Genomic DNA, 27,090 nt, shown 5'->3' on the forward strand with positions numbered 1-27,090 from the left:
AGAAAACAGGAGACAAATTTGGGCTAAGAAACTTATGAATTATAAAATTGGATTTTCATTCATAATCCTAATTGACTTACATTAGATTTATAAAAGTATCACGTTTATTAAATGCTTACAGAGATGAGGACTAAATTTATGTGACCAGGTGTTTCTTTCAGCATCAAGGCTCACTGTTTACATCAATCTTATGTTGATACAACTTTCTGTTTAGAAGGAATAGCAAAAACAGGATATTCTAGATGACCATATTTGACATCAGATCCGGACCATTATCACTTAGGAACGAGATATCATAATTCTTGCCTTGAAAAGTCCGTGTTGATACGACCACTGATTCAGGTTGAGTAGCTTAAACATTTTCAAGATGGCAGCTATAGTGACTATGATGGATATCCACTGGGCACTGTTTGGATTTAGAATCAACAATGAAGTCTTCTGGTGAATATGTCTTTTTCTATCAGGAGGCCACGTTTGACAACTGATCTGGCAACCGGCCATCCCACACGCTCTTTTGATCTATGACCAGTAATGCTAATGTTAAAAATGTATAAATTCCTAAATAATTGATAAATTATAATGAAAATGCATGTGGGCCATACTGAACGTGTATAAAAGATAATTTGTAATTATTTTCAATTATGTAGGAAATTGTCATGGTTAAAAACAAAGTTTTCCTAACAAGGTGTGAAAATTATGTCATGAGACGGAAACCTGTTGAGATCATGGTAGTAATCATCCTGAGTCAACTTTCTCTGGCACTCTTGTTTCTGGCTACATAAACAAGCATCCCTGGAAGAGGCTAGCACTCTACTGGTTGAAAAGAAATTCCAGGAATGAATGATACAAGATACAATTTGTTGAAAACCATGTCACTATGACCATCCGTTCTGGAGCTGTGTTAAAATGTTCCATGATGCCATGGTAGCAACCATATTGAAATATACAATCAGCCACAATATTTAAGACCAGCTAAATGGAGCAAAATATTCAGGTGAAATCCCCATGTCAATATGACCATCAATTCAATAGCAGATTTGATAATAAGATTTTCAAGATGGCCACAATGTTGGACATAGTGAATGTCTGGGCTAATAAAACTTATTAGTGCAAGGTTAGCAAAAATGTACTTAACGTTACAATAGCACTCCACCAAAAAGGTATGTAAATTAAATGAAAATGTCTGAGAATATTTTTAATAGTATATGAAAGTTTAAAAAATTTTAAATATAAAAATGTATACATAGTGAAGGCACAAGTGACTCAGAGACATTCTAGGAAATAAAGACAGAAATGAAAGAACAACTTCAGAAAGTTCAGGTGTGGAGAACAACCATAAAGAAAGGAATACATAAAAGATTATGCAATTAAAACATGTTTATTGTGTCAGACATAATTATTAAATATATTTTGGTCACAATATTATGTTTTTGAGGCATGACAATATACAAAATGACAAACCAAAATGACTAAGTTACTATAGTGTACTTTATGTACTTTACAGTAAATGATAATTTCCAAGATATATTTCATATAAAATGCTGTTGTCAGACTATCACTTCTTCAAGAACGCATGACTTTGTACTGTCATGAATTTATTATATTCATATACCCCCAAAAGAGTCAATCAAGTTACTATAAAATCTACAGCACATAGCCAGCTTTCAAAACAAACTTAATAATGATAACATTCATCACTTTGCCATGAGGTAAAATAACAAAAAATATAACAATACTGTCTGACTACAAACCATTAAATACAGTTCAAAGTCACTAAGTTTTCAATAATGGATATGACAACAATTTATGTGACTCTACAAGCAGAAGTTATGTTGAAAACAAACCAACCACAAAATATTACAGTTAATGCACCTGTTCATTTCACATCACCACTGGCATTAGGTAATAGCCAAATCTAGTGCCACATTAAAAATGGTCACTGGAAAGAGTTGTGCTATTAAACATGGAGTTATAATCTGTCAAACATAGGATTTGATCCAGAAATATTATATACATAAGAACCCTTAAGTTGACAATAGCTCAACAGCTGCAAGAAATACCAGTAAGTGTATAAAATGTACACTGATGTGTGCAGATGAAACTGTTTACAAATATTTACAACTTTTAATGAATAGGTGTTATCAGTCCCAATACCTGATTTATCGGCTTAGTCCAATAACATGAATATGAACATGATCATTATGAAAAATAAACGATGAATTTGGACGTAGCATTGCTTAGTTATAACATTATTAAAAAATCAGTCTCTTGTGAATCATCATAAATAATCATTACTATATTTTGACAATTTATTATGCATAATGTAGTGATTAAATCTTATCTCTTGCCATAATTTTGATCACTCTCAGTTAAATGGGTAACCATATGGATTTAAGAGATAAAAGCGAAATACTGTTTGTATTTGAGACATGAAAACAGTTAACTATACATGTATCAGTAAGTAAGAATTAATGTATCTTTATTCTAAATACAATATGTACAACTGGTAATAAGCAAAAGTTCAGAATAACTCTGCAGATTGATAATTTAAAACAATACTATATTTTGTTATATTTTAAAGATTATTTGTTCTGTTTGAAGAATTCAATGATTTTTTTCTCTTAAAAAAAAGAAACAGACACCACTAAAAAATCTGATAGGAGAAGAAATTTAAATATGCATCTCAATGTCATCAGCCTCGTCTGAAGATGGGTCTGAATCCATCGATTCATACCCTTCAACATCTAACTGTTCTAGCAGATATTCATCTGATACAAGATTGCCAAGAATAGAGGGAATTTCTTGGTCGACACTTGGTAAGTCAAACTGTAATATCTTGTGGAAATGCAATGGAACTTCATTAACAATGCATACATTAGAGAACGTGTTTCTCAGATGAAGAATACATCTCTCTATATGTAAACCCTCCAAGAGCAGGACAGCCCTGTGCACATCACTCTCTGCTCTCTCAAATGAAGTTAGCACTGCTCCCTGTTGTTTTATGTAAAAACAATTTGTGCTCCTCATGTCACATGCAATTAGTTCAATTTCTTCATCACATCTCTCCATTGTTTCAAACAAATCAATTAGAAGCCTTTTAAGTTCTTCTGGAACTGCAGCTGGAACCTCTAGAGATTTCAAGCTGTCCAGGTCCAGTTTATCTGGATACGGGAGTTTGCTGCCTTCCAATAAATTGTACTCCTTAAGATGATGTTGAACAGCTGTGTTTACTTTTTTTAGCTGTCTCCCAAGTCTTACTGCAACAGCTTGTCCACCTTGAATAGACAGAAAAACATGAAATATGACATTTTATTATGCCAGTTATATTTATAAAGCCAGATCAACTTAATATATATTACAATGAAACAAAACTCCATACCATAAAAACATACACCAAATTAATTCCCTACACATTTTGTTTTATTGTTTCTTGTGATTACCTCTAAAATGATAAATTTGTAAAGATTGCCTGGAATATTGTAAGTCTTCTTAAACAAAGACAACTGTATTTCAAAACACATGTTTTAATTACCCAAAATATCCATTAACACTTCTTTCACATTCTCCTTTATCTCATGATATCAAGGCTTGTTATGTCAATACTTACGCGCATATTTCTTCATCATCTGCAGTAAGAAGGTTCTCTCTGCCATCAGCCTTGTCATCACCTGGACTTTGGCAGTTATTGTTTTTATATTACTGGATTCAGTGTGCATTTTATACTGGTCTGATGTCGAAGACCACCTGGTGATCTTTAAGGACCTTTCGTGGGATCTCAAGACCTGTTCTAGACTGAAAAACATAAATCAGAATACTCTGAACTGCCAGTAAATTGTAATAATCACTATATCTGTTTCCTTTAATTTAATTAAGTTACTGCCCCAGTGTTCATTTTAGGCTGCTCAGGCGCCATCACTATTGTTTTCATCTTTTGCATAATTTTTTTTCCTCCATAACAAGTAAAACAGGGCAACAAAAAAAGAGAGAAGAATTTTTTAGACTGACTGGATTGTGTTATGTGTTGTGATGTGATTTGGATTTTTAACATAGCTTTAACAATGTTTCAGTCATATCGCTACAATGTCTGCAATGTGACAGTTTACATCAGGCCGCAGATATTTTGCATGATGTCCCACCCAGTCACATTATCCTGACACCAGGCTGACCAGTCCTAACACTAACCTCTTAATGCTGAGCACCAAGCGAGGTAACTGTTAGTACCATTTTTTAAAAGTCTTTGGTATAACTTGGCCGAGGATTGAACACACAACCTCCCACATCCGAGGCGGACAGTCTAACCACTAGGCCACCAGAGCGGTCTGACTGAATGGAGTGCATACCAAGATTACTTGATAGTTTGCACTCCCAGCAAAAGAAGCAAATCATACTAAACTTTACTGGCTGAGAGAAATCTTTTACTTATTTTGATTAGCTTGAAAACCAATCAAGAGCCAATGATCACTGAAAGAAAATGAAACAAATAGAAAATTAAATAGTCAAAATGCTGCATTTATTTCTAAAGTAGCATACAGACTGGAGAAACATCAGTGACTCAAATAACTAAAATACATTTTAACAAGTAATGGTAACCCAATTGTGAGGAATTACAAATCACAGTATGAAAATTGGGGGGAGGGGGAGAGTCTGACAATGACCACAGGTGCAAGAATCATGGATTTATTCATTTCTGCAACAAATATTCACTCTTTTCAGCATTAAATACTTTGTCACTTGAGTCTGATTATATCATAGTTTGTTGTAACTATATCATGAAAAGTGTGGACACTTTAAATGTAGCTAATAAGGAAACTATGGAAAGTTAATTAAAATGCACAAATGAACAAATCCATGAATCACATGCTGTAATAAAGCTATGTATCTGAATCTGTTGAATAAACATGAAACAGGCATTAACATTTGCAACCAGTTTCTGAACAACCCCACTTTTAGACCATTTCTGAAATACTGCCACCATACCTAACCATCAACTTGAAAAAGTGTTGGGTGTGCATTTGTGTGTAGCAAAATATGACAACTGATTAAACTGTTTTGAAAAACCCATTTCAGTCTAAGTTTTTGAAACTACTCTGATGCACAGAAACTATAGAATGACCAATTTAAGCCATCCAAAACTGCCTCGCAAACTATGCATGAGGTTGTTCTATTGTAGCTGATCCAGACCATTTCTATGCATCCTGCCAAAATGAATAGGCTGAAGTAAATATGCATCTCTGCAATTATTAACTTGAAACAATCAACAAAAACATATTATATATTATTCAATGTGATCACTGCATCTTTTATATTTGTTGGTAGTTTTGTGACAACAGGCAGGTTTGACCTCAGTCATAAAATTACAGCTTTAATTTTGACATATACTACATTCTCAAACTATGATGCTGGCAAGATGCACCTGTGCAGTAAAAGACACTGCCTGTACAACAATGCCTTGAATCATACATACAGTAGTAAATGGTTGAGTGTGACTTGAGACATAATGAAAATGAAACATATTTACCCAGACATTTTCTTCCTGATGTTCTCTGTAACTAGTGGATCAACAACTCCCAGTGAAGACTGACTGAAAGAGTATATATAAAAATAATACCGACTTGATGTATATTGAAATATAATTGAAATTTATGTGAAGTCTTTCCTTTCAAAGAAATTATAAAATTATTAAAGAAAATATTATTGTTTAGGGCAACACTGGCACATTATTCATATCACCATTACAGGTTTAAGGACAAGCTACTGTATGAGGTTTTCTATGTCTAATTAACAAAAGGTATCAGTTATAAGAGATGAACAACTTACCTTAAATGGTAGTATTTCTTCAAACTGATAGCATATGTCTCTAATCGGGTAAGCGGTTCCTGAAATTTATTATAAAGCATAAATTAAACATATTGCTTGTGCAATTGCAGCTGACATGGTGAAGTCACCTATAATAACTGGAGGTTGAAATAATCATAGATTTAATAACATACATTACTGATGTTACAGTAAAACATAATTGATTCAGAGCAATTGAAAATGAGTAGTTTAAAGGTATTTTATTGATGAACTTCATTAGAAACAAGGCAAAAACACCTCCATGCAAATATATTTTAGCACAGTCACTATATTGGATGATGACCGACTCTTATTAACAATGATTTCTTTCCACTCCAAACTGAAATTCAGATCTGAAGCAAAGCAAAAAGAAATTAAAATGAGCAAAGATGAAATTTTAGAGATATAAATTCTACCTGACCTATACATAGGGGTGCTATCATCTCTTAAACCAAACTCAGTGAATGATGTGCTGTTATACCTTGCTTTCACTTCTTGCAAGAGAGTTGCCTGTGGAAAATCGATTTTTATCCTCCACTGACCATCTTCTAATGTCATCTGTTGACACACCTTTAAAAAGACAGCGACAATCAAATTATTTCTGCAAAGCCAGAAAAAGTGATATACATGAAAATAAATTCACAATAAGCAAAAAACTGGTCAAGTAATGCATGTAACGCAAATTTCTATATTACACTAACAAGAAGCTACAATGGATACTACACATAACTCTGTACTGTGGTATACCACAATTGACCATTTAAATTGTTTGAAGGTAGGTCTTGGGATTTTCTTTCGAACTTTGATTTTTTCTCTTTTACCTCAAGAAATCAGAGTACATTTTTTAATGCTATTTAGGGCACAGAATGTTCTTCAGAACAATCCCTGCTTACCATCCAAAAAATAGCAAATGGCGGTCTATCATATGAATGAGTCTGCTTACACTATAAGCTACACCCTGCAAATGATACTGTTATAACAACTGAGTGCTTGTGATACTGTAAATGATACTGTTAAAACAACTGAGTGCTTGTGCATAAAAATGGGAAGTGCTGACACTGAAGCATACACTCCACTAAGTGATGATAATGATACAGTTGGCAGGGAAACTGGAGTCTGATGCCAACACCAATGCCCCAATCTTAGAATTATGCACATACTTTTAACAAATTAACATAACAAGTGAAAAATATCATTACTTTCTTTCAATAACAAGATTACTTTGCAATTTCTGTACATTCCTTCTTGATGATAACTGCTCTAATATTTTCTATCATATAACGACTCACACCATAAATGCTTAACATATGGCACCATTAAATGTATAGACAGGTCCACTAACTAACTAGCTTGTCAATTTAATGAATCTGTGATGCAATGTTCATATTTGAAGAAACCAGTCTGTTTCTTGGAAATGGGTCATATACAGTTGCTCTAAATAGCGAAAAAGGAAACTACTCTTGCACTATTCTTACACAGCAGTCATCTTTTCAAGAATAATCTCCAGTGTATGAGTGGAATCAAAGAAATGATAATAAAAAAATTACAAAAGAACTTATTATTGCTCTTTTTTGTATGCCAAAAAAGCACAATTCATATACAGGCTAACATAAAATGTAATCTGGTGAGAAAAGCATAATGATTATGCCAAAAGTGTAATGGTTGGCATGTATGATTTAGTGGAAACATAATGTGGTATGTACAGCTGGAACAAAATATCATGAGGAAAACTGCTCTACTGGTAATACCCTGCACCTCCATGAGCAACACTGCTAATAAAAATAAACTGAAAGCATTATATCCATTGCTCAGAATTAAATAACACTGCTTATACAAAGTCAATGGTTTGATCTGAAATTGTGTTTGAATTGAAAATGATTTGATATTTTGCTGTAATTTTGAAAGACATTTCCAATTTTTTTTAATAGTAAGGCAAACAAGAAATACAGTGTCCACCAGAGATGACTAAAATATGTATAGTGTCAGCTTAATTAATCAATTATTAAAGATTTAGCATTAGAGTTCTTGCACGTTTCATGAAAAGCACTTCAAAATACCTGTTATTCATTTGTTAGTTCATGATTTTATCAGGTCGGCACACTTTTAACGAACACCAGCAAAATTGTTACAGGCTAACATGCATGGATGTTATACTGAAAATAATATATCAAAAAACAAAAACAAGCATAAGTTGAAAATCTTAATTAAAAAAATTGATTAATGGTTCAAAATATACATAAAGAAAGAATTAAAGAAAAGCATAATTTAAAACACCTGAAATATTTCCTAGAGTTTCTTGAAGCATTCTGTTGGTGTTGACTTTCAGAGCTTCTGCTTTCTTCAACCTTTCTGCAAAGGTTTTGCCTGAAAATCAGTAAGATGATAATTACTGTGTGTGTTTGTGTATATAATTTCTGTAATGAATGTGAAAATCATGTTTTTATCTAGATGTACTATATTAATTTTCAACCGGTCAAATCTATTCACCCCAGGATTTGCATGTTAGGACAGGTCTTAATGTATGTATACATTAATACAACAAAAAGATGGCAAGGAATTTTAAATATAATTAATATTATGTTTGATAAAACCTAATCTGTTAATGGCACAATTAGATGGTAATGACATATTTTCTTACTTGCAAAAACTGCATATGCAGAGACTACATGTACCTTGTTTTCTTTTAATTTTATCTCCATAATGCATAAGGCCATCAACAAGCAGATCAACACGATTTTCTGGAGTCATCTCCTTGGAAATGCTTTTAAATTTCCCTAAGTATGCCCACAGGCGCTCCAAGCACTCCCCATCAGTCAGTCCTAACCCAGGTGTTCGCCTTGGGTTGTACAAAACCTACAAAAATGGGGAAAATGTACATGACAAAACTGAATTAAAAAAAAACAGTTGAAACATTAATACACAAGATTTTGTATTCCCTTTACATGGTAATGTTCTTTCAAAAAAATTTGTTAATAAAGTGAATGTAAATTCTTGAGAACTGCAGTAATTACAAAAGCCATTTAATTAAAACTGATCTTAAATAAAGTTTTTCGTGATCTTAAAAATACAGTTATCTGAAACAAACTGCAACATTTTTACAAATGCCAGTAGCAAGAAGATTTCCTTTGTCATTACAACTTTGGTGCATACACCGAGCGTCTACATCATCATATAAAATTTTCATTAAAAAAGACAGGCATTTGATATTGGAACAATCAACAATTAAAAACATTTCAAAAGGTATATGAAGATATATTTCATTATGTTTTTACTGGTAAAGGGAAAACAAACCTGGCAAGCCATTTTGTGTCCATAGCAATGAAATATTGGGATAACTAGCTTCACTGCATCCAACAGATCAGTACGTTCTTTTTTCTAAAAATAAACAATGAAATTAAATTACAAAAAATGTTACAATATCACAATGATACCATGCTAATAGAATGCACATGAAGAACAAAATTGCAAGCTGAAAATGATTAGAAACAACACTATCATAGGAATTACTGAACACATAAATAAAAGTGACGCCAAAAACAAAATGACAACACTTTCACAAAGTGGTAATGAGGTTTCAGCTATGCTTCACACATCAATCTATTGACAGATTATCTGACATCAAATACTGAACCTAAAATTAATTATAAACAAGAAGTGTTTTCAATTAATACATTAAAATGATTAAAAGAAGATATGTATTGTACAACAATCAGGAAATGAGAGAGAATCAAAACAGAAAAATTACTGAAATACTGCATGAAATATGACATGGCCACAAACACAACTAAGTCAGGAGAAATTCACCCACATAATAGACAGGGCAGACATGTACCTTCAGGTGGGTTTCCAGGAGACAAGCTATATCATACAATATGTGCATTTGGCTGTCCTTGTTTTCTGCAACTAATTTTTCAAGCAGGTACACTGAATAACCAATTCTGTAATAAAATTGAAATTCAAACATACAAGATCATATTAAGAAAAAAAATCAATTGTATAAGTATACCAAACTTTAGTTGTAAAATTTTGCCAGTAACAATAAGTTACTACCGGTATTAATGAATCTCAATGCTGTTCAAAACAAATAATCATTACAATATTGTAATCGACTAATTACGAATAAATGTAAAATTGATTGAAATAACTGAGCCGTAAAGATATTTCATTCAACTATGTAAAAAATCTTTAATGCAGTTACATTCCTTGAGGAGAGAAACTTTGGTAAGTCATTAACCAATTTTCAAAGATGGAAAAATACAACTTTGCATGACAAATATTTACCCAAATGATATTGTGGATACTAAATTATTAAGACTTTTGATAAAAAAAACAATTGCATACCTTTCACCATGTTTCAGGTTGAAAAAATAGTGTGGGAATTCATGACGACAGGCAGAACCAAACAGAGCAGTTTCATCAAGTTTCTTGTTCTTCGCTTTGGATCTTAGGGCACTGCCAGCTTGAAACTCACTACATTCCTGAAATAAACAAACGGAAACTTGCAAAATAAAATAACTACATCAAGAGTCCAGAAGATGAGGCAAAATTTTATGGTAAATATGAAGTGACTTAATAAACTTAGGTCAGAATCCTTCATCTTTATGCAAAGCAGCTAGATGATAAATTATTAAACGCTAATGCACGAGAATAGAACTTGTTATAAGACTCATGATCTACAAGATTTTCACTCAAGCATTAGCTGTATGTAAACTACCATTCTGTCTCCAAAACTGTATATGTATGACCTTCTAAACTATTTGGTGGAAATTAAGCATACATGGTACTTATTATGGTAACCATCTGTAGTGGATGGAGATGTGGTAATAAATTAATGTATCTGTCATCTGATGGCACTGGGCAGGCAATGGTAAACAAAAAGCATCTAAAAAGATAATAGCTTCACAAAAATATGAGTAAATTAATGAAACTGTCTTTATTTGAGGAAAATAGTATATAAAGTATAGAATCAAGTAGTTAAAACTCTTCTTACATTGTGAACTGCCTTTTACCTGCATATTCTTTGTCTTTTCTGTGGAGTAGCCATCCATGAATTTATCAACTTCATCCTGATCAAGAAAGAAATGACCATCATGTTTAGGCTTTCCTGCCTCAGCTCCCGATGAAACCTTTCTGACCAACTGGAAATCTGCATCAAAAGAAATAATCTTTTGTGGATTCTGAAAATGAAATTGAAAATGAGTTATAAGAAATGTTGTGGTACATCTGTCTGGTCAAAATTATGGTAAAAAAGCCTCTCATTATTGACTTATTTAAATCGAATTCCTTATACCCATCAACTTTCAATGTCAGAGCTGACATGCAATGAAGACTTCTATCAGACTGTACAATGAACAACATCAAATAACAAGTGCCAGATGGAAATGTGCATGCTTAATATTTTGCATAAATTTAGACTTATATATCAACTAGGAAACTGTATTTTTTATGCATAAAGGAGCTGTTTGCATATCTTACTGTATCCAAAGGAAATTTATATACCTGTCAGATGATATATACAAACATAATGAGAAACTGCAGTCTACAATACTAGGAATAATGTAATATATATATATATATATATATATATATATATATATATATATATATATATATATATATATATATATATATATATATATATATATATATATATATATATATATATATATATATATTCACACATACATACATACATACATACATACATCCATTGGCTTCTTAAAGCAGCTGTTACCTCAAAGCATGCTGGGCACTGGGTTCCAGAATCAATTTCTTCACAAAGATGTATAGGGTGACTGATCCTGTACCTAAAATTTCGATACTGCACCAGGCATTCATTCATTAAAATTTTATAAACGTCTTTAAACTGGAAAATAAACAACAAAAAAACAAGAATATAAATAACAAGTTTGATTCATTTTAAACTTTATACTGTATCTAACAGAAGTGCATACAATTTTGATATAATAAATATTACTGATAACTCATAGCACATAAGTAAACTGACATCTGCTGTAGAGATGGAATTTTTTGGTCCTAACATTTCCCTCCCAAAATTTCAACAGGATTTAATAAATGAAAGCATCTAAATATATTTCTTGTTTGAATGTGTCAACTTCACATGAAATGGAATCTTGTAAACACAAAACTTCATATAAAAGCTGTTTGATAAAAGAAAAGGCGATGTGACCAACTGAGATAGTTAAAATATGCATACTGGATACTTTGCCAAATAGCTACTAACTTTCAGAATTTTGTTTATCATGGATACAGTTTATTTCTTCTTTGTCCATTGTAAAACAAGATATTGTGATTACCCCAAAAAATGGAATGGAATATGTGTCACACAGATGGTGCATCTTCCTGCTATAACATAATATATACCTAAATATTATGTGACAACATTTTTTTCTCTCCCACCGGGTAATTGCAAAACTCGAACCCTCTTTGAAATGATATTTACTTTGTGGGAAAGATCATAAAACATACTAAGTTTTGTGAAATGTCACCTAGCAGTTTTGAAAAAAAAAGATCTGTTGATAGGTAGATCAACAAAACAGACAGTTGTTATTGTTGTTGTGGGGTTTAACACCATTTCTCAGCACCAGATAGGCTATACATGGCAGCCAGTATAACTGGTGGAGGAAGAAACGGGAAAACCCCAAAGAGCCATCAACCGATGGGAAGCTTTCTCACATACCTACATTTGCTGAGCCAGTGACTCAAACCCACGCAGACAGGGGTGAGATTGCAGTGATCTGTAATGGAGAGTGATTTAGGCCATTTGGCCACCTGGAGACCCCAAAACGGACAGGCAAAGGGTATTAGTATCATTGTAAAGCATGTGGATTACAAAACATTTACAAAGATGCAACAAAATCAAAATTATCAGAAATATTTATTTTAGAAACAGGATGCAGGTCTTCAGTTATTTCTATTTTAAACAGACTCAAATCACATTATGTGAAACTGAACCAATGAGCAGAATACAACAACTTCGGAAATGTATAACACCAAATTATATATCAATACATGATGTGTAAATGATTTCACAGGATAATGTGACCAAGTCTGTCAAATATTCAACAAACCCAGTGTGCTAATTATGGCAAAAAGCATAGGTTATAAAATCTGGGTGAACTGGATACTTGTAAGAATATTCTGTAAAATCTAAATTTTGTGTTGATATACAGTTGCTACATGCCACAAATTGAAAACCAAAAAAAAAACCTAATTTTTGCTGGAAACAACATAACTCATTACAAAAACATCAATTTACAAACCACTAAAATAATAATCTTTCATTACATATATACATATTTAACAACTGTTTTCAAGAAAGAATATAAACACAAAAATGGAATAATTATGAAAAAGACAAGAACTGAATGCATTACTTCTGAATCAAACAATCCTTTGTGATGCTTGGACAACTTGGCCTTTAAAGCTTCACAGAAACCTTTGGTAGACACATGACACTCCAGCAACAGTGCTGTCATCCACTCAAGAAGTCCTATGTGGAAACCTAAAATGGGATTCTTAGGTGAGGAAGGCCAGAGATAACTACGGATCATTGTAACTGCCGCAGACTCGCACCCACATAATTCAATGATACGCTTGTGCTGTCTGCCTGTTAAAAGAAAAATGCTTATTGGAAAAATGAAGGTGTAAAAAATGAACATTACCTGAAAGCAGCAAAGTCATTATCAGTGGCTGATTAGTATCATTAGTGCAAACTTAAGAAGCCTAATAATAAGAAAGGTTTCCTCTTAAAAATTTTTAAACTTGGCTGACCAGTTTGCAGGAAGAATTGAATTTTGTTTCCACATGTAGTAGTGATGTAAAAAATCAGATTGCAATGTCTTGTCATAAGTACCAGTCTGAAATGTAGCCATTCCAGGATGTTTTTTTTCTCCCTCAAATTTTGTCAAACAGGTTAGGTGATTTATCAGAGGCAGTTTGTTGTTGTTGTTGTTCTTGTAGTGTTTAATGCCATTTTTCAGCACACGATAGGATATACATGGCGGCCAGTATTAATGGCGGAGGAAGAACCCAGGAAAACCTGGAAAGAAATACCGACCCACGAGAAGCTACTGGCAAGCTTTCTCACATACCGACATTGGCTGTATCCGAGACTCAAACACATGCAGGCAGAGGTGAGATGGCAGTGATCCGTAACGGAGAGCGCTTTATACCACTCGGCCACTCAGGGCCCCCAGAAGCAGTTTGTAAATTTCTGTTTAGAAATGATAATGGACCATTTTTAATTTGTATATATTGAAGAGGATAAATGTATACCAACCATGTTCATCCATTACTACAATCTGCTGACAATAGATGGTTTGACATTCATGGTTATCTGGCCTTCTCCACACTGGTGTATCTGTGTCCACACAAACAAATGTACCATTCTGAAAAACAAGAAAATGCTGGTTACTTCTCATTTGAAAAATATATATTCCCTCCTGTGGCATAATCTCTATACAATAAAAAAATCTTTTGTAAATAAAATTAATACTATTAATATAACTAGTGAAGAAAAATAATGTGAAAGAAAATAAAAAGAATGAAAAAATCACATTAATATACAAATGTTGCAAAATGTTATACTCCCTGGATGAAAATCTGTTTTCATAAACTGACTAGTTCATCTGAGGATTAACAAGGTAATTAATAAAAAGATAACCTGGACTGTATATCAATATCTTGAAGATGTAAAATATACAGACAACAATTTCAATTCATACAAAACAATATAAATTGATGCTAACAAAACTTACACATTAAAAATTAATAACAGCTTACTTTAAACACTTCAAACATGTGTAGATGTGGCAGACTGTGACAAATGTCAAGGCATTCTCTGCAGTACACGGCTGATGTGCCACAGTCCATGCAGCGAAAAATCTGATCGGGACTTTGTGTACAACAAATGCACTGACTGTGAGGTGGTGTAAACAACACGGCTGTGCCAACTTCAACCAATTCATCAGCAAGAGCTGCCCAATTTTCTAGTCTTTTTCTCTTCTTCTCTCGGTAGGAGACTTTTGTTTCATCTAAGGCATCTGCAAGATTTGTAAGCACTTTATTTGTTGTTGATTAATAAGAGAAAAATAACAGATTATACATCATATGATACATATATTGCAGTCACATGTAAAATCAATGTAAATAAGCAAATACATGTATGAGACAGAAAAAATGCTAGAAATAAATTTGCTTTTGTAGTATATTCAGGCTGTAACCACTGTAATTTTATTCTTCTGTAATTATGCCTCTTTTGGCTGTTCTAATTTTATTGCTTTTCTGGAAGTATTTGCCAATTAAAGACATCTGTTAGGTAAGCATTTATTATGTACTGAATGATTGGGATGTCAATTAAAGAAAGACACGGTAAATATCAGGAAACATTCTATCAAATTTTATAGGAAGGTATTTTTGTAAATAAGAACATGTTCTTTTTGCAAGGACTCTGCATTAGGATCTTAAACTAGGGACAGACTGTATTTTACCTGAGAGAAAAACTGCCTCTTCTGATTGTTTATCTACAAGTTCTGAGTTTAAGGATATGGACCCAGATGCAGATATTGCCTTTGGAAGAGATCCACTTGTTTCATCTATGGCCACTGGGTCTTGTTCTCTACTAGAAGTTGGTAAAATTCTCTCATACTTTACCCTAATTGACTTGTTTTGAACAGATATATATTTTCTCTTGGCTGGCTTTCGATCCCATGAGAACACCATTTTCCTTAATAAAAAACAGACACAAACATTTTTATCTACTGTTAAATGGATTCAACGACAAATATTTGCATTTAATGCAACGCCATGAAATAATACTATAAAAAAGCACAAACCATTCCAAAATTGTGGCACTAACAAATAAAATGGAATTATTTAAGTGATAAAAACGAAGAATAATTACGTAAAAAAACCCAGTGCTTTTTCAGGAGTTTTATTCACACCTGCTCTCAACTGACTTAAACACAACGCTCTCGCTATTGCATCTTGTCTAAACCAATATTGAGCAACCTGCTACAACAAAATTCAGCTTTGCTAAACTGTTCCTATAAATAAGGCTTTGCACATTTACAATTCTCCAGGTACATCTCCAGGGTAATTTGTCAAAGCATTTATTTTTAATTGTACAAATCAACATCACGGAAAATGAATTATCAGACAATCTCTATCAAAGATAATTACTTCTTCCATTTGATACAAATTAGTATTGTTATAATTACTTCAGTAACAGACAACACAATAAATCCAAGATCAAAATCTATCATAAGTTTGGGAATGAAGCCATACTCAACATCTACATACCAGGAACAAAGGGAAATTGAATGGCCCACAGCTTCTGCAACCGGATGTTTTAGTTTTAGAAATTGCGCACATGCGCAACAGAGAAAATATTCCAACAACATTGTTAAGGCTTGGTAGCTACATAACGTATACTGCATCGTACGAACATATACGTTGTTGCGGTTTGAAGGCCTTAACAATATCAACAATTCCAGGCTTGTAGGCTGTAACAATGGACGTATCGGGTGGAAATGGAGGCCCAGGTTTCGGTTTTGGCCACGAATTAGGTATGTCTACATGTCTTAATCAGATAGATGCTTACTTTATTACTAACAGTGCAGTTTAAAGCACTTAAGTTATTGTGTGTCAAGATCGATCGATGGGGGGGGGGGGGGTAGAGAGAGAGAGATCGGGAGAAAGAGCGAGAGAGATTCACTAATATACATTAGTGTCCACCTCTTTCTGGATCTTAAGAGCTATGCCAGAGCCCCCACGACCCAGACATGAGCCCCACCAAACTTAGGATCCTATTCCAAGTTTTAAAATTTCAATTTCGTTTTACATTCTAAATTTAATATAAATTAAATAGGAACCCCGACTCAATATAAATTACATAAATTTAAATCGTAAAATTTTTAATAATTGGGAAAAATCTACTAAATTATAACAAGGTTTGTATAGGAATCCTAACTTATTGTAACTTTCAAATACCATTTGAACTTTCTAAAGAATCCTATGACGTTACACATTGGAAAATTCTAAAATACTATTACCCGAAATATAAAACTAGAGGGAATCTACATGGGGAAAGTGCAAGGTGATGACATCATGGGGCTATGTCACAGGGCGCAACGCGAAGTGGACAGACCTTCTTTAACACGTATTGAGAAGAACGACACATATTACCACTCGAATAAAACAATAGAATTTTTTTTTCCATAACCTAATATATCACACAGTTCCGATCGCCAAAATTCTAAATTGAAAATAAACGGAATATAATTTTAAAAAATATATTGTAATGGATTTTAAATTCAAAGAATTAAAATAAGACAAACGGGGGGGGGGGGGGAATATAAAAAAAAATTGATTTATACTTGCTGTCTCAAACATACAGAAAATATAGCATACACACAATAGCAAACACTGAGAATTAGGAGACCTCTAGCAAAGGTCACAAAAATTACAAGGCTCGGATGGACAACCCTTTAGATAAACACTAGGGAAAAATAAATAACCCATCAAAAACTCAAATTTTTTCATACAAAATTCTTTATAAGTAGAACATACAACATCTGAAGGAGAAACACAAACTTAAAATACTTTTTATATTTTTTTTAAATGGGGGGGGTGGCATCTGTCTGAAAATTTTTACCGATGGATAAACAGGTGTTAGGTTCTGACAGGGATTACTACTAAAAAGGTGAGTGTTCTGAAGGATTTAATGCTTTAGGACAATAGTAGATTAATTTAACTTAACCAGATACAAAGGTGGATCAAAATAATTGTAGTAATTACTAACAAGTGGCCAATAGTCCGACAGAGCAGGTTGCTCAAAACTCCAGCACAGATAGTGCCAAGTGGAGAACCACTTGCTGCAGTTGTTGCCAAAACCTCATGCAAGCTAACGTGGTATGTCCGTTCATAGGTTCGCTGCAAGTATACAGAATTGTCTGTTACAATGCTGCATGTATTATCATATTGAAATTATACAGGCAAATCAGCAGTTATTTTCTATTATCGTTTATTAGTCATAATAAGTAGAACTAAACTTTATCCTGGCAATAAGGAAGAATGTTCCGATGATTTTAATATCATGACCTTTTGTCAAATGTTTTGGGATGCTCAGCATGGGTTTTCATTAACCTCAGTTGCATAAGTATCAAATCCAAATTCAGAAATATTTGCCAAAGCATATATTTTATGCAAAGCAGAGTAGACTATACCTATTTATCTTTAAAATGATACCATTTTTAATATGATTCCTTGCAGCAACATTTACAGAGGAACTCTCATGTACATTTGTGTATATACTGCCCCATACAAAACTACTAAATGCCCCAACAAGTCTTTCAGAATTCTCTCTAATTTTGGATCAAAGCATCAGTTTAACTATTTTAAGATTTTGAAGTTATTTTGTGCCAAATCAAAATATTTGGTTGTCTTGACATTTATTTGCACAGCACATTAAAATATGTTCATGTTTAATGAAACAGCCTTATCGAAACATACTTTGTTATACATTATGACGAGTCAGTTTTATTGCTCACATGATGAACATTATACCACTCCTAGGATGATAGATACCCTCTTTGGATCTGGTGCTTATGACCAGGTAGAATTTTTTTAACCAAAGTCTTAAATAGGATATTTAAATTACCATGACCATGTCTGATGTTACAAGGTAGGGTTGAAGTGCATTGACTTGAATGGTACTGTAGAAATAATGTAAATTCATGAATGTTGGGTGTCCACTGTTAGGTTGATAAGAAAAATTGTTACCACATACCTCGCTGGAGAGTTCAGCATTTATTAGTCTGTGCATACAACGAAAGACTAGACTAGAAATACATAAATGCATGGCCTGTAGTATTTTGAACAGCATCATTCCTTATTTTGTTTTCTAATTTCAGTACAGAAAAACTTTATTTTGTGATAAGATTGTGTGAATTTTAGGTACTTTAGAAAGTAACGATCTTTAATTTACCGTAATCATTTTTCACCATATTCCATGTACTGTTTAAGCTCATTTGATAATAAATCATAATGAAACTGAAAAATACCTGATCCAAAAATATTTGACCACCTCTTACTAATTTTCGCATTTTTCAGTCTCTCACTGACAGTTGCCAAAAGGATAATTTTGATATCACACACAGTTGAAGATCCAAATCCTTCAACACTTTCAGAATTTAATATCACTAAGTCCAAAATTTCCTATTTAATCAAGATGTTCAAATGGCCTTATCACTGACAGAGTCAGAGGAAGAGTAGAGGTGAATGGCTATTAAAGGTCTTACCTGATTCCACAGTATGAGAGTTATCAACCCAAATGTATGAGAATTATAAGCATTCAGAAAAAAGTCTGCCTTATCTAAGTCATACTCTCTTTAAAGCAGGCAAGACAACAAGGCATGAAAAACAAAAACATTGTAAAAACAAAACTTAATCCAGTTTCATCATTTTATTCAATATGTGCATTCACTTGTGACAAATTCAATACAAATGCAAAATAAATTTGTTTTTTCAGCAATGAACTATAATACTGAAGCATCTAGCAAAGATTAAACTGATTATTGCTTAAACACCAGTTAAAGTTTAATATGCAAAGTGACTTCTAAGAAAAAAGAAAAAGTTGCAAAGTGTGTCCACGATCCAAAATCAAAATGCATTTTCTAAGCAACATTTTTCCTGAATGAGAAATTTATTAATGGAAAGCAACATCTTTTTTCGCAAACTTAAAATATCATTTTTTTAAAATAAAAATCCAATCACCCCTCTCCCTCACAAAAGTGACATTAAGATTCTGTGCCAAGATGGATATAAATAACAGTTTTCTCAACTTTACATGGTGAATCTTTTATAGAGTCCTCCAAGATATTGACACATATTCAACAACTTCTGTTGCAACTGACATTAATCTGCCTCACAATATACTGGTAGGCTTTCTAAAAAGGCTTTTAAATGACTATATGTCAGTACTGGCTGCATTTTGATAGCTGTAATATTGTCACCTAGCAGAAATTTGGCTACTTTCAATGTCCACTTTGTGTAGTTCATATTCTGAATACACAATATTACAGGCAAGATACATTTTTGATTAAGCTAGCAAGTTAACAGTTATAGGTTACTTCACTTGAGAGTGCAGTATATCCATCCGACAAAACGAGTTCATATTTTCCTATACAAATGAAGTAACCTTTTTATTATATGCTAATTTTCTTATTCTACCTAAGGCTTAATTACATAAACAAAAATACACTACATGAAACAAAGTAATTGAATGTACGCCGCATTTCAAAAAACTAAATACACAAGCAAATATTCATCAGTACACAACATTACTAATGCCCACTTAAATCCACCCAGATAAATTTGAAATTTCACGTGCTACACATACCTTCTGAAAGAAAATGGCATTTTGATCTACTTAAAATTTAAATTTGTAGTCATATTGTGAATGAATGTGCATTACAACAACTTTCCCATTTGATCTGTAATGAAAAGATTTTGGTATTTTTGTCATACCTACGAAATATGGACTGGATTTATGTGCCAACTGTACATGAAGTACATTAAATTTCAGCAGTGATGGAGCAGCGTGTTGACATCTGCAAGTGTGTTTCTGTTCTGCCATTGAATGTTTGAAATCATAATGTAGGAAAAATATGAAGTCATTCAATTTAGTTATCAAAAAGACGCTATGGACATAACAATTATTTAGGATCTAAGCATATACTCTTATCATTTGAGTATTACATTGGCAAAATATATACATATGTACAAGAAATAAATATTAGGAAAAAATCATCAGACTGCAATCGTTGCATCGAGAAACAATGTCAAAACTTGAACAAATAAGTACCAACTAAATCCAGCTCATGGGTGATAAAAATACAAATGTAATAAATTATCTTGTGTTTTTTTAAAATATTAAGCCCTATCTTTACACAGTCCGATCAATCCAGAATTATAGTAAAATTGGCTTGAAGTAGTACTAATTTGTACCTATATAACAAATGAATAGGTAGATAATAAAGCTGTCTCTGAATATTTATGGTAAATATGATAACTGGTTTGATGATAAGAAATGATATTCACACTGAAGGAAAGTGGTATAGTATATGTATTGATGTTAATCCTTTTCTTGTAATTTTTTGGGTTTTCTAATATTGTGTTCTGGTTCCCAGGTTGGCTTCTCATATCCCTTCCACTTAATGAGATATTGTTTGCCTTTTCCTTTTTTTTTTGTTTTCAGTATCTTCTCCACCTCAAACCAATCAGCTGAAATTAAAAAATTTAGATATTTATTTTCTTATTGTATTCCTGTTAATCAGTAGACACAATAAGCATGAGTGTGGCACTATAATTTAATTTCAAGAACAGTTAAATCCTATACTTTTTCATAAGATAGACTGATACAATTTTTTAAAACTTTAATTTAATTGGCACCATAAAGGCATTATTGTTTGGACATGATACTATACCCTAATACAAATATGCATACATACATACATACAAAGATGCGTACATACATACATACATACATACATAGATGTGTACATACATACATACATACATATATTCATACATATATACATACATACAAAGATGCGTACATACATACATACATACATACAAACATACATGCATGCATGCATGCATACATACATACATACTGGAAATAAAGATTTAATACATACAGCACTAATTCAGAACAAAGTAAGTAAGCTTAATGCAGCTAACAATTCTATTTCAAATCAGTTATTGTTTACAAATGAGAATAATTTCTTTACAACATGTTCAAGGCCAATTTGCTCTTTGATTTCTCACTGTTATACATTATACTGTGCACTTCACAAATTTTGCAACATAATTTCACTGATCACAAGAAATGCATACTATATTAACATACAACATATGCAAATCTTAATAGCTTACAAAATTATAATTCAATTTTCAATAAACTGTCATTTATAATAAAAAAATAATTTGTCAATCACTGGAAATATTAAGAAGAAGATCTCAGGGTTAAATTAAAAAAATATGTAATAACAAGAGAACAATTCATTTTCCAAATATCTGAGGAGTTACTGGATGCAAGGAATATGTCTTAACTGCCTTTAATATCACAAATAACAGTAACTGGGAAGGTGAAAAGATTTTCAAGATGGCCACCATGGCAGCTGTACTGGATGTCAGAGGAGTACAGTTTAGAAATTTAAGACCAATGGGTATTTTTTGAATGAATAGGTGTAGTTTCATAGCAAAAATAGCACACAATATTACTATATAACACATAAAAATCATAACTTCCACAACCTGAATGCAATTTTAAATAACTTAACAAATATAATAATAACAGGGTTAGAAGTGAAGTTGAATTTGAAATTTTTTGGTTATTATTAAGTTTTTTTCTTCAAAGTTTTAAAAATATTTTTCAGGTTTAAAAAAAAAATTTTAGGTTTATATTATCTATTTAGGTTTCCTACAGTTTCTTTGTGATTTTGTTAGGTTTCTAAGGTCAAATGAAAATTTAGGTTTTTCATGTTTTTTTTTAGGTCCGCTTCTAACACTTAAAAAATTCTTTGTCCAGCACTGATAATATTTTCAATAAGATCAGAATGATTAAAATAAAATAATAAACTGGTTGGAGAAGAATGCATGTTCCAGAAAACTGCTCATGCTGTTGAGAAGGCATATCAATAAGATTCTCAAGGTTGTTGCCATGGCAGCCATATTACATGCATGTCTGAAGGGCAAACTAGACCTTGCAACAAATAAGTGTACAGTTTCAGCAACCCTTCCAGTTTTTAGGAGAAGAAGCAATAACAAATTAGCACTAATGGCTGGACAGATAACAAGTTATTGCATAAGCATTTATCAGTTATATATGACATAAGAGATAAAAATTGTGTACACTTATTACAAGAGGTTAATATACACTCCTAAAGCAATTCTTACATGTTGAGGGTTCCATAACCTCTAACACTGAATTTGTATCCTCTGAATCAGTGAGGTCCATCAAAAGCTCAGCTTCAACTGTAAATAAATTTTAAAACTGAATCAAGTACAAAACCATTATCAGACAGTAAAACAATGAACTGCTTTATTTTTGTTATAAAAATTGTTGAAACTTAGAGAAAATCATGATTTGATTTCTCTAGTGTAAGAATAAAGAAAACATTTTGTTACTTTTACAAACAATGGAGCAAATGTATTCAACATTTACAATAGTGAAGACAATACAGGGGTCTCTGTATTAACACTTAATTTCACCTGCATAAGGTGGCATAACAGCAATAAAGAATAACCTAAAGATGACATATTGCACTTTCCCAATTTATTTTAAGAATCCAACTGAAAGCACGCTGCATCATCGCTCAATCTGCATACTCACAAGTTATATACTACTTATGTTACACTATATTTCCATGGTAACAGAATATAATGAATGCAGTATCAATAGGAAGTGTACACAGCTTGGTTGATAAGTGTACCACGTCTGTCTGAAATACTGTACCTAGAATGGTTTAAGAGTTTTGCTCTGGAAATGAAATTGTTTTTGGACAGACACAGTGATGGTTCTATTTCTCCATCTCACACTGGAAAGTGAAAAACAGATAAAGAATGTTTTCTTGCTTGCCCAAAAGTTGTTTCAATTCCAAATGGCAATCAAAACAGACATTTTACCCTCTTTGATAAAATAAAATAAAATGACCTCATGATAATGTTGGCCATTATATAATATACATATGGTTCCCATTGCATTGGATTTTAACTTTGTTATTGATACATTGTTTTTTAACTTGACTTGATGTTGGACTGCTCCCGTGGCCCAGTGGTTAGAGCGTCTGTCTTGGATGACGGATGTCATGGGTTTGAACACCAGCTAAGTCCTAAGAAAGACTTATAAAAATGGTACTAGCAGCTGCCTTGCTTGGTGTGGAGCACTAAGAGGGTAGTTTTAGGACTGGTTGGCCTGGTGTTAAGATAATGTCACTTAGTGGGAAATGATGCCACATGTCTGCAGCATGATGCCCCAGTGCTGGATCAAAAAAACTGTCACACTGCAGACATCACCGAGATATGACTCAGATTATTAAAGCAACATTAAAAATCTAAATCACACATACACATACATCTGATGTTGTTTCTGGCTTAAGAGAAACCTGTTATAATGTTGTTTTTAATTCAATGACACCAAATTTTTGTGCTGGGTATAACCAAAATTTGGAGCATGAATATCTAGCCCTATTGTGATGATGTGGTTGAATGATTATCTTAAAAAATGAATATACATACTGCATCAGGGACATGCATATATTTATCAATAATTCTGAATTGAAATCATTACTGTAATTATTAAAAAAGCAATCTCGAGAATGTCAGACAGACTGAGACTTTAAAAAAATGTTTGTGCCAATAAAGAACTTATTGAAATAACAATTATTAAACAACTGGGCTGTTCATAGAAAGAATGCAGCTAAAATGTATTGCATGTTAGTCCAAAAGAAAGAGTCGTTATAATACAATGATAAACTCATTATACCGTCTACATATGCATATAAACATGCATATTAATTTCAATTTAGCCAAGAGCTACACAGCAAACAAGTGATGGATGATTAGCCAGTAGCAGATATATACAATGCAATGGGAGCATAAAAATGAAATGAGACCTTTGTCAGGAGAGTACCTGGATTGGGAACAAAGGCCTTTTGCTTTCCCTTATCTTCCAGTGACTCTTGCATTACATTTGGAACACCATTATGATCTGAAGTAAAACAAATTTCATTAAGTTTTCTGATGTTATTAAGTGATACTGCTTTTTAAAAAAGAAAATGTGCAAGGAAATAACTTGTTAAAAGAACTGCTATTAAGCATACTACATGAGTAACAAGATTTTTTATTTAAAAAAACGCAGCCAAAATGTATTGCATGCAAGTCCAAAAGAAAGAAGGCAGAGTCATTCCAATGCAATGATAAACTCATCATCTACATATGTATAGAAACATGCCTACTAATCTCAGTTTGGCTGAGAGCTACCCACCTAACGAATTATAGATGAATGGCCAGTAGAAAATAAAATGCAATGGGAAGGTAAAAATGAAATGACCATTCTTAAGAAAGTACCTAGATTGGGAACAAAGGCAGTTTGGTTTCCCTCATCTTCCAGTGAATCTTTAATTGCATTTGGAATTTCAACCTGTTCTGCAAGAAAACAAAATTTGTTAAGTTTCCTCATGCAATTAAGTGATGCTTCTTTCACTATTTTGTCATCAACATTCCACTACCACCACGTAAATTCTGTCACACAAGGATTGTGCAACATATAAAGATGGCCTAATTCCAAGACCAAAATGCACCCTCCCCCCAACGATTCAGAATACAAGTAAAAAAGCTTATAAATCTGATTAAGTTGGCTGTCAATATAAAGAGGACTACTAAAATCCAAATGCATAACTAAATTAGTTTCTGAGAAAACTATACCAAAATGGTTTTCATCAAATAATGCTTAATTTAAAAATATGCCAAAATGGATAAAGAAATGCAAGGGCCTAAATAACATATTACTTTGTTATGCATATGAACATGCTGTACACATTTAATTTACAGCTTTTAGCTGCTTCAAAATCTGGTCAGTAAATCTTTATATGAATACAAACATAACAAAAATCCTGCATCTGTGTTGGATATGTCCAAAAAAAGCTTCAAATGCATGTACAAGTAAAAGATAAATGTAATCAGATGGCCGTTAGAACTGATCATCACTGAGTAAGCAATCTACCATTATCATGATATTAGGTACATATATTACTGCTTAACTTGGTTAAGTGTATGAATTCTAATATAAATGCATAATAATCCAAGGCATATATATTCACAGATCAGCCTTTTCATGCTGCGAACACACCAAAAGATATGTCATAATATAAATTACCTTGATTCAGATGGCAAGGCTCATCTGATGATGTTCTTGTGGCTACTTTACTTGTCCTTTAAAAAAGAAATTATAAAGAAGTGAATAACTAACCCTAACAGACATTTTGTAAGCTAAAGTAAAACCTTTTAAAATAAAAAACAAACAAAAACACAATCTAAAATGATAAGAAACACACTATACATATATATGTATTTAAACTGTATAATTAATGGGCATAAAATCTTCACTGTATAGACAGCTTATAAACCAAAACAACAAACACTATGCTTCTCTGCTTGGCAGAGATTTATTTTTGATTCTCAGTTTGTCCCACTGCAGAGTGGATTACAAATTTATGATGTCCTGTCCACATGTAACCTTAAATTGTTTCTTTAGATTGCAACTCTCTGACTTTGATCATTTTAGGGTAGTTTCAATGGCCAAGTACCTTGTGACGGAGAATTCCAAACTGTCTCTTGCATTAATTATTTCTTTTAGAGTTGGAAGGCCCATACAGCTTGGGTCCCTGGCACACACAAAAAAATACAACTGAGACACAATCTTGGATAGTTAAAAAACAATTCATGAACATACAATTACTTCAATGAACAAGAATTTTGCAGGATGTCTTGCATTCAAGGCTAGTGAATAATGTACAATACTTAATCAAAAGCTGAGTGGATCTCTTCTGATTTTCCGATTCTGTAATATGAAGGGTTTACTAGTCATTCATACAATAAAATAATATTTTTACAAAGATTTTATACTTCTTAAGGTACCATAGTTCTTTTGAAGGATTATGTGTTTATTCTTGCTTTTTCCCTTCCCAAATGATTTTGCAATTTTTTAACAAATAATCTTTATGCTGTAACTTTTTATCTTAAAATAAAGAATGGATTGTGATGCCATGTCCTTTTATCCCATTACATACATGAAAAAATCAAACTAATAAGAAATTCAAAGGAATTATATCATTGATATCCACCTTGATACAGAGATGACCTCTCTGCTTGAGGGTCACTGTAAGAGTGCAGTTAAGGGTGCATACATTATGAAATGAACTCCTTCTTTATACTACATTACAAGTATAACACAGCCAGCCATCCCTGGATCTGGGACTTTTACCATATGCATAAACCTGAATGTAACCATTAACCAATGTTGCTGTTATACACATTGGTGGAATTAGTGTATTCTGTGCTTTTTCTATGTGCATTTGTTTTATCCAATGTTGCATTAGTTTTTTACAAAACTCAAAAGATGGCAAAAACTTGATACATAGTATCAGCATCATAAAGTACCTAATA

General features: G+C 32.6%; 3 protein-coding genes across 7 annotated transcripts in view; all 3 read right to left on the reverse strand.

Annotated features, from left to right (window-relative positions):
* LOC149773155 (uncharacterized) overlaps positions 1-27,090 on the reverse strand; it is a 125,326-nt gene that overhangs the window by 91,235 nt on the left and 7,001 nt on the right. For both annotated transcript variants that reach the window (XM_089946737.1, XM_089946738.1), the window contains 3 exons: positions 26,232-26,309; positions 25,802-25,857; positions 24,994-25,071 (listed from right to left, as the gene is read on the reverse strand). In XM_089946737.1, the coding sequence (XP_089802863.1) occupies positions 24,994-25,071; positions 25,802-25,857; positions 26,232-26,309 (212 nt within the window). The remainder of the gene's footprint in view (positions 1-24,993; positions 25,072-25,801; positions 25,858-26,231; positions 26,310-27,090) is intronic.
* Positions 2,625-16,376, reverse strand: LOC149773162 (uncharacterized). 4 transcript variants are annotated; one of them, XM_089946704.1, is made up of 17 exons: positions 16,159-16,373; positions 15,348-15,583; positions 14,641-14,900; positions 14,138-14,246; positions 13,233-13,465; positions 11,570-11,701; positions 10,845-11,012; positions 10,177-10,313; positions 9,668-9,773; positions 9,127-9,210; positions 8,508-8,688; positions 8,110-8,199; positions 6,317-6,405; positions 5,818-5,876; positions 5,519-5,581; positions 3,608-3,792; positions 2,625-3,275 (listed from the first exon to the last, which is right to left on the reverse strand). In XM_089946704.1, exons 1-17 carry the CDS (start codon positions 16,293-16,295, stop codon positions 2,671-2,673), a joined length of 2,874 nt encoding a protein of 957 aa, XP_089802830.1. In that variant the 5' UTR covers positions 16,296-16,373; the 3' UTR covers positions 2,625-2,670. The 4 variants fall into 4 exon arrangements, 3 of the variants coding, with proteins under 3 accessions (XP_089802830.1, XP_089802832.1, XP_089802831.1); XM_089946706.1 differs by lacking the exon at positions 16,159-16,373 and adding an exon at positions 16,077-16,125; XR_016417451.1 differs by having other exon boundaries at positions 3,138-3,275; positions 3,533-3,792; positions 16,159-16,376.
* LOC149773163 (uncharacterized) lies at positions 19,307-23,403 on the reverse strand. Its single transcript, XM_089946746.1, has 3 exons — positions 23,381-23,403; positions 22,822-22,899; positions 19,307-21,141 (listed from the first exon to the last, which is right to left on the reverse strand). Exons 2-3 carry the CDS (start codon positions 22,880-22,882, stop codon positions 20,993-20,995), a joined length of 210 nt encoding a protein of 69 aa, XP_089802872.1. The 5' UTR covers positions 22,883-22,899; positions 23,381-23,403; the 3' UTR covers positions 19,307-20,992.

Source organism: Sinohyriopsis cumingii, unplaced genomic scaffold, assembly GCF_028554795.1.
Source record: "Sinohyriopsis cumingii isolate HCF-2022 unplaced genomic scaffold, ASM2855479v2 utg000873l, whole genome shotgun sequence".
Taxonomy (NCBI): domain Eukaryota; kingdom Metazoa; phylum Mollusca; class Bivalvia; order Unionida; family Unionidae; genus Sinohyriopsis; species Sinohyriopsis cumingii.

What these genes read in the sequence shown, in the direction of transcription:
- LOC149773162 (XM_089946704.1), bottom strand. Translation starts at nt 16,295, where the DNA reads ATGCAGTATACGTTATGTAGCTACCAAGCCTTAACAATGTTGTTGGAA. An exon ending in AAGGATTGTTTGATTCAGAA is followed by an intron (nt 11,702 to 13,232) that starts GTAATGCATTCA and finishes TTTATTTTCCAG; the next exon opens with TTTAAAGACGTTTATAAAAT. An exon ending in ATCAGGAAGAAAATGTCTGG is followed by an intron (nt 3,793 to 5,518) that starts GTAAATATGTTT and finishes TATGTTTTTCAG; the next exon opens with TCTAGAACAGGTCTTGAGAT.
- LOC149773163 (XM_089946746.1), bottom strand. Translation starts at nt 22,882, where the DNA reads ATGGACCTCACTGATTCAGAGGATACAAATTCAGTGTTAGAGGTTATG. An exon ending in GGTTATGGAACCCTCAACAT is followed by an intron (nt 21,142 to 22,821) that starts GTAAGAATTGCT and finishes TTTTAATTTCAG; the next exon opens with CTGATTGGTTTGAGGTGGAG.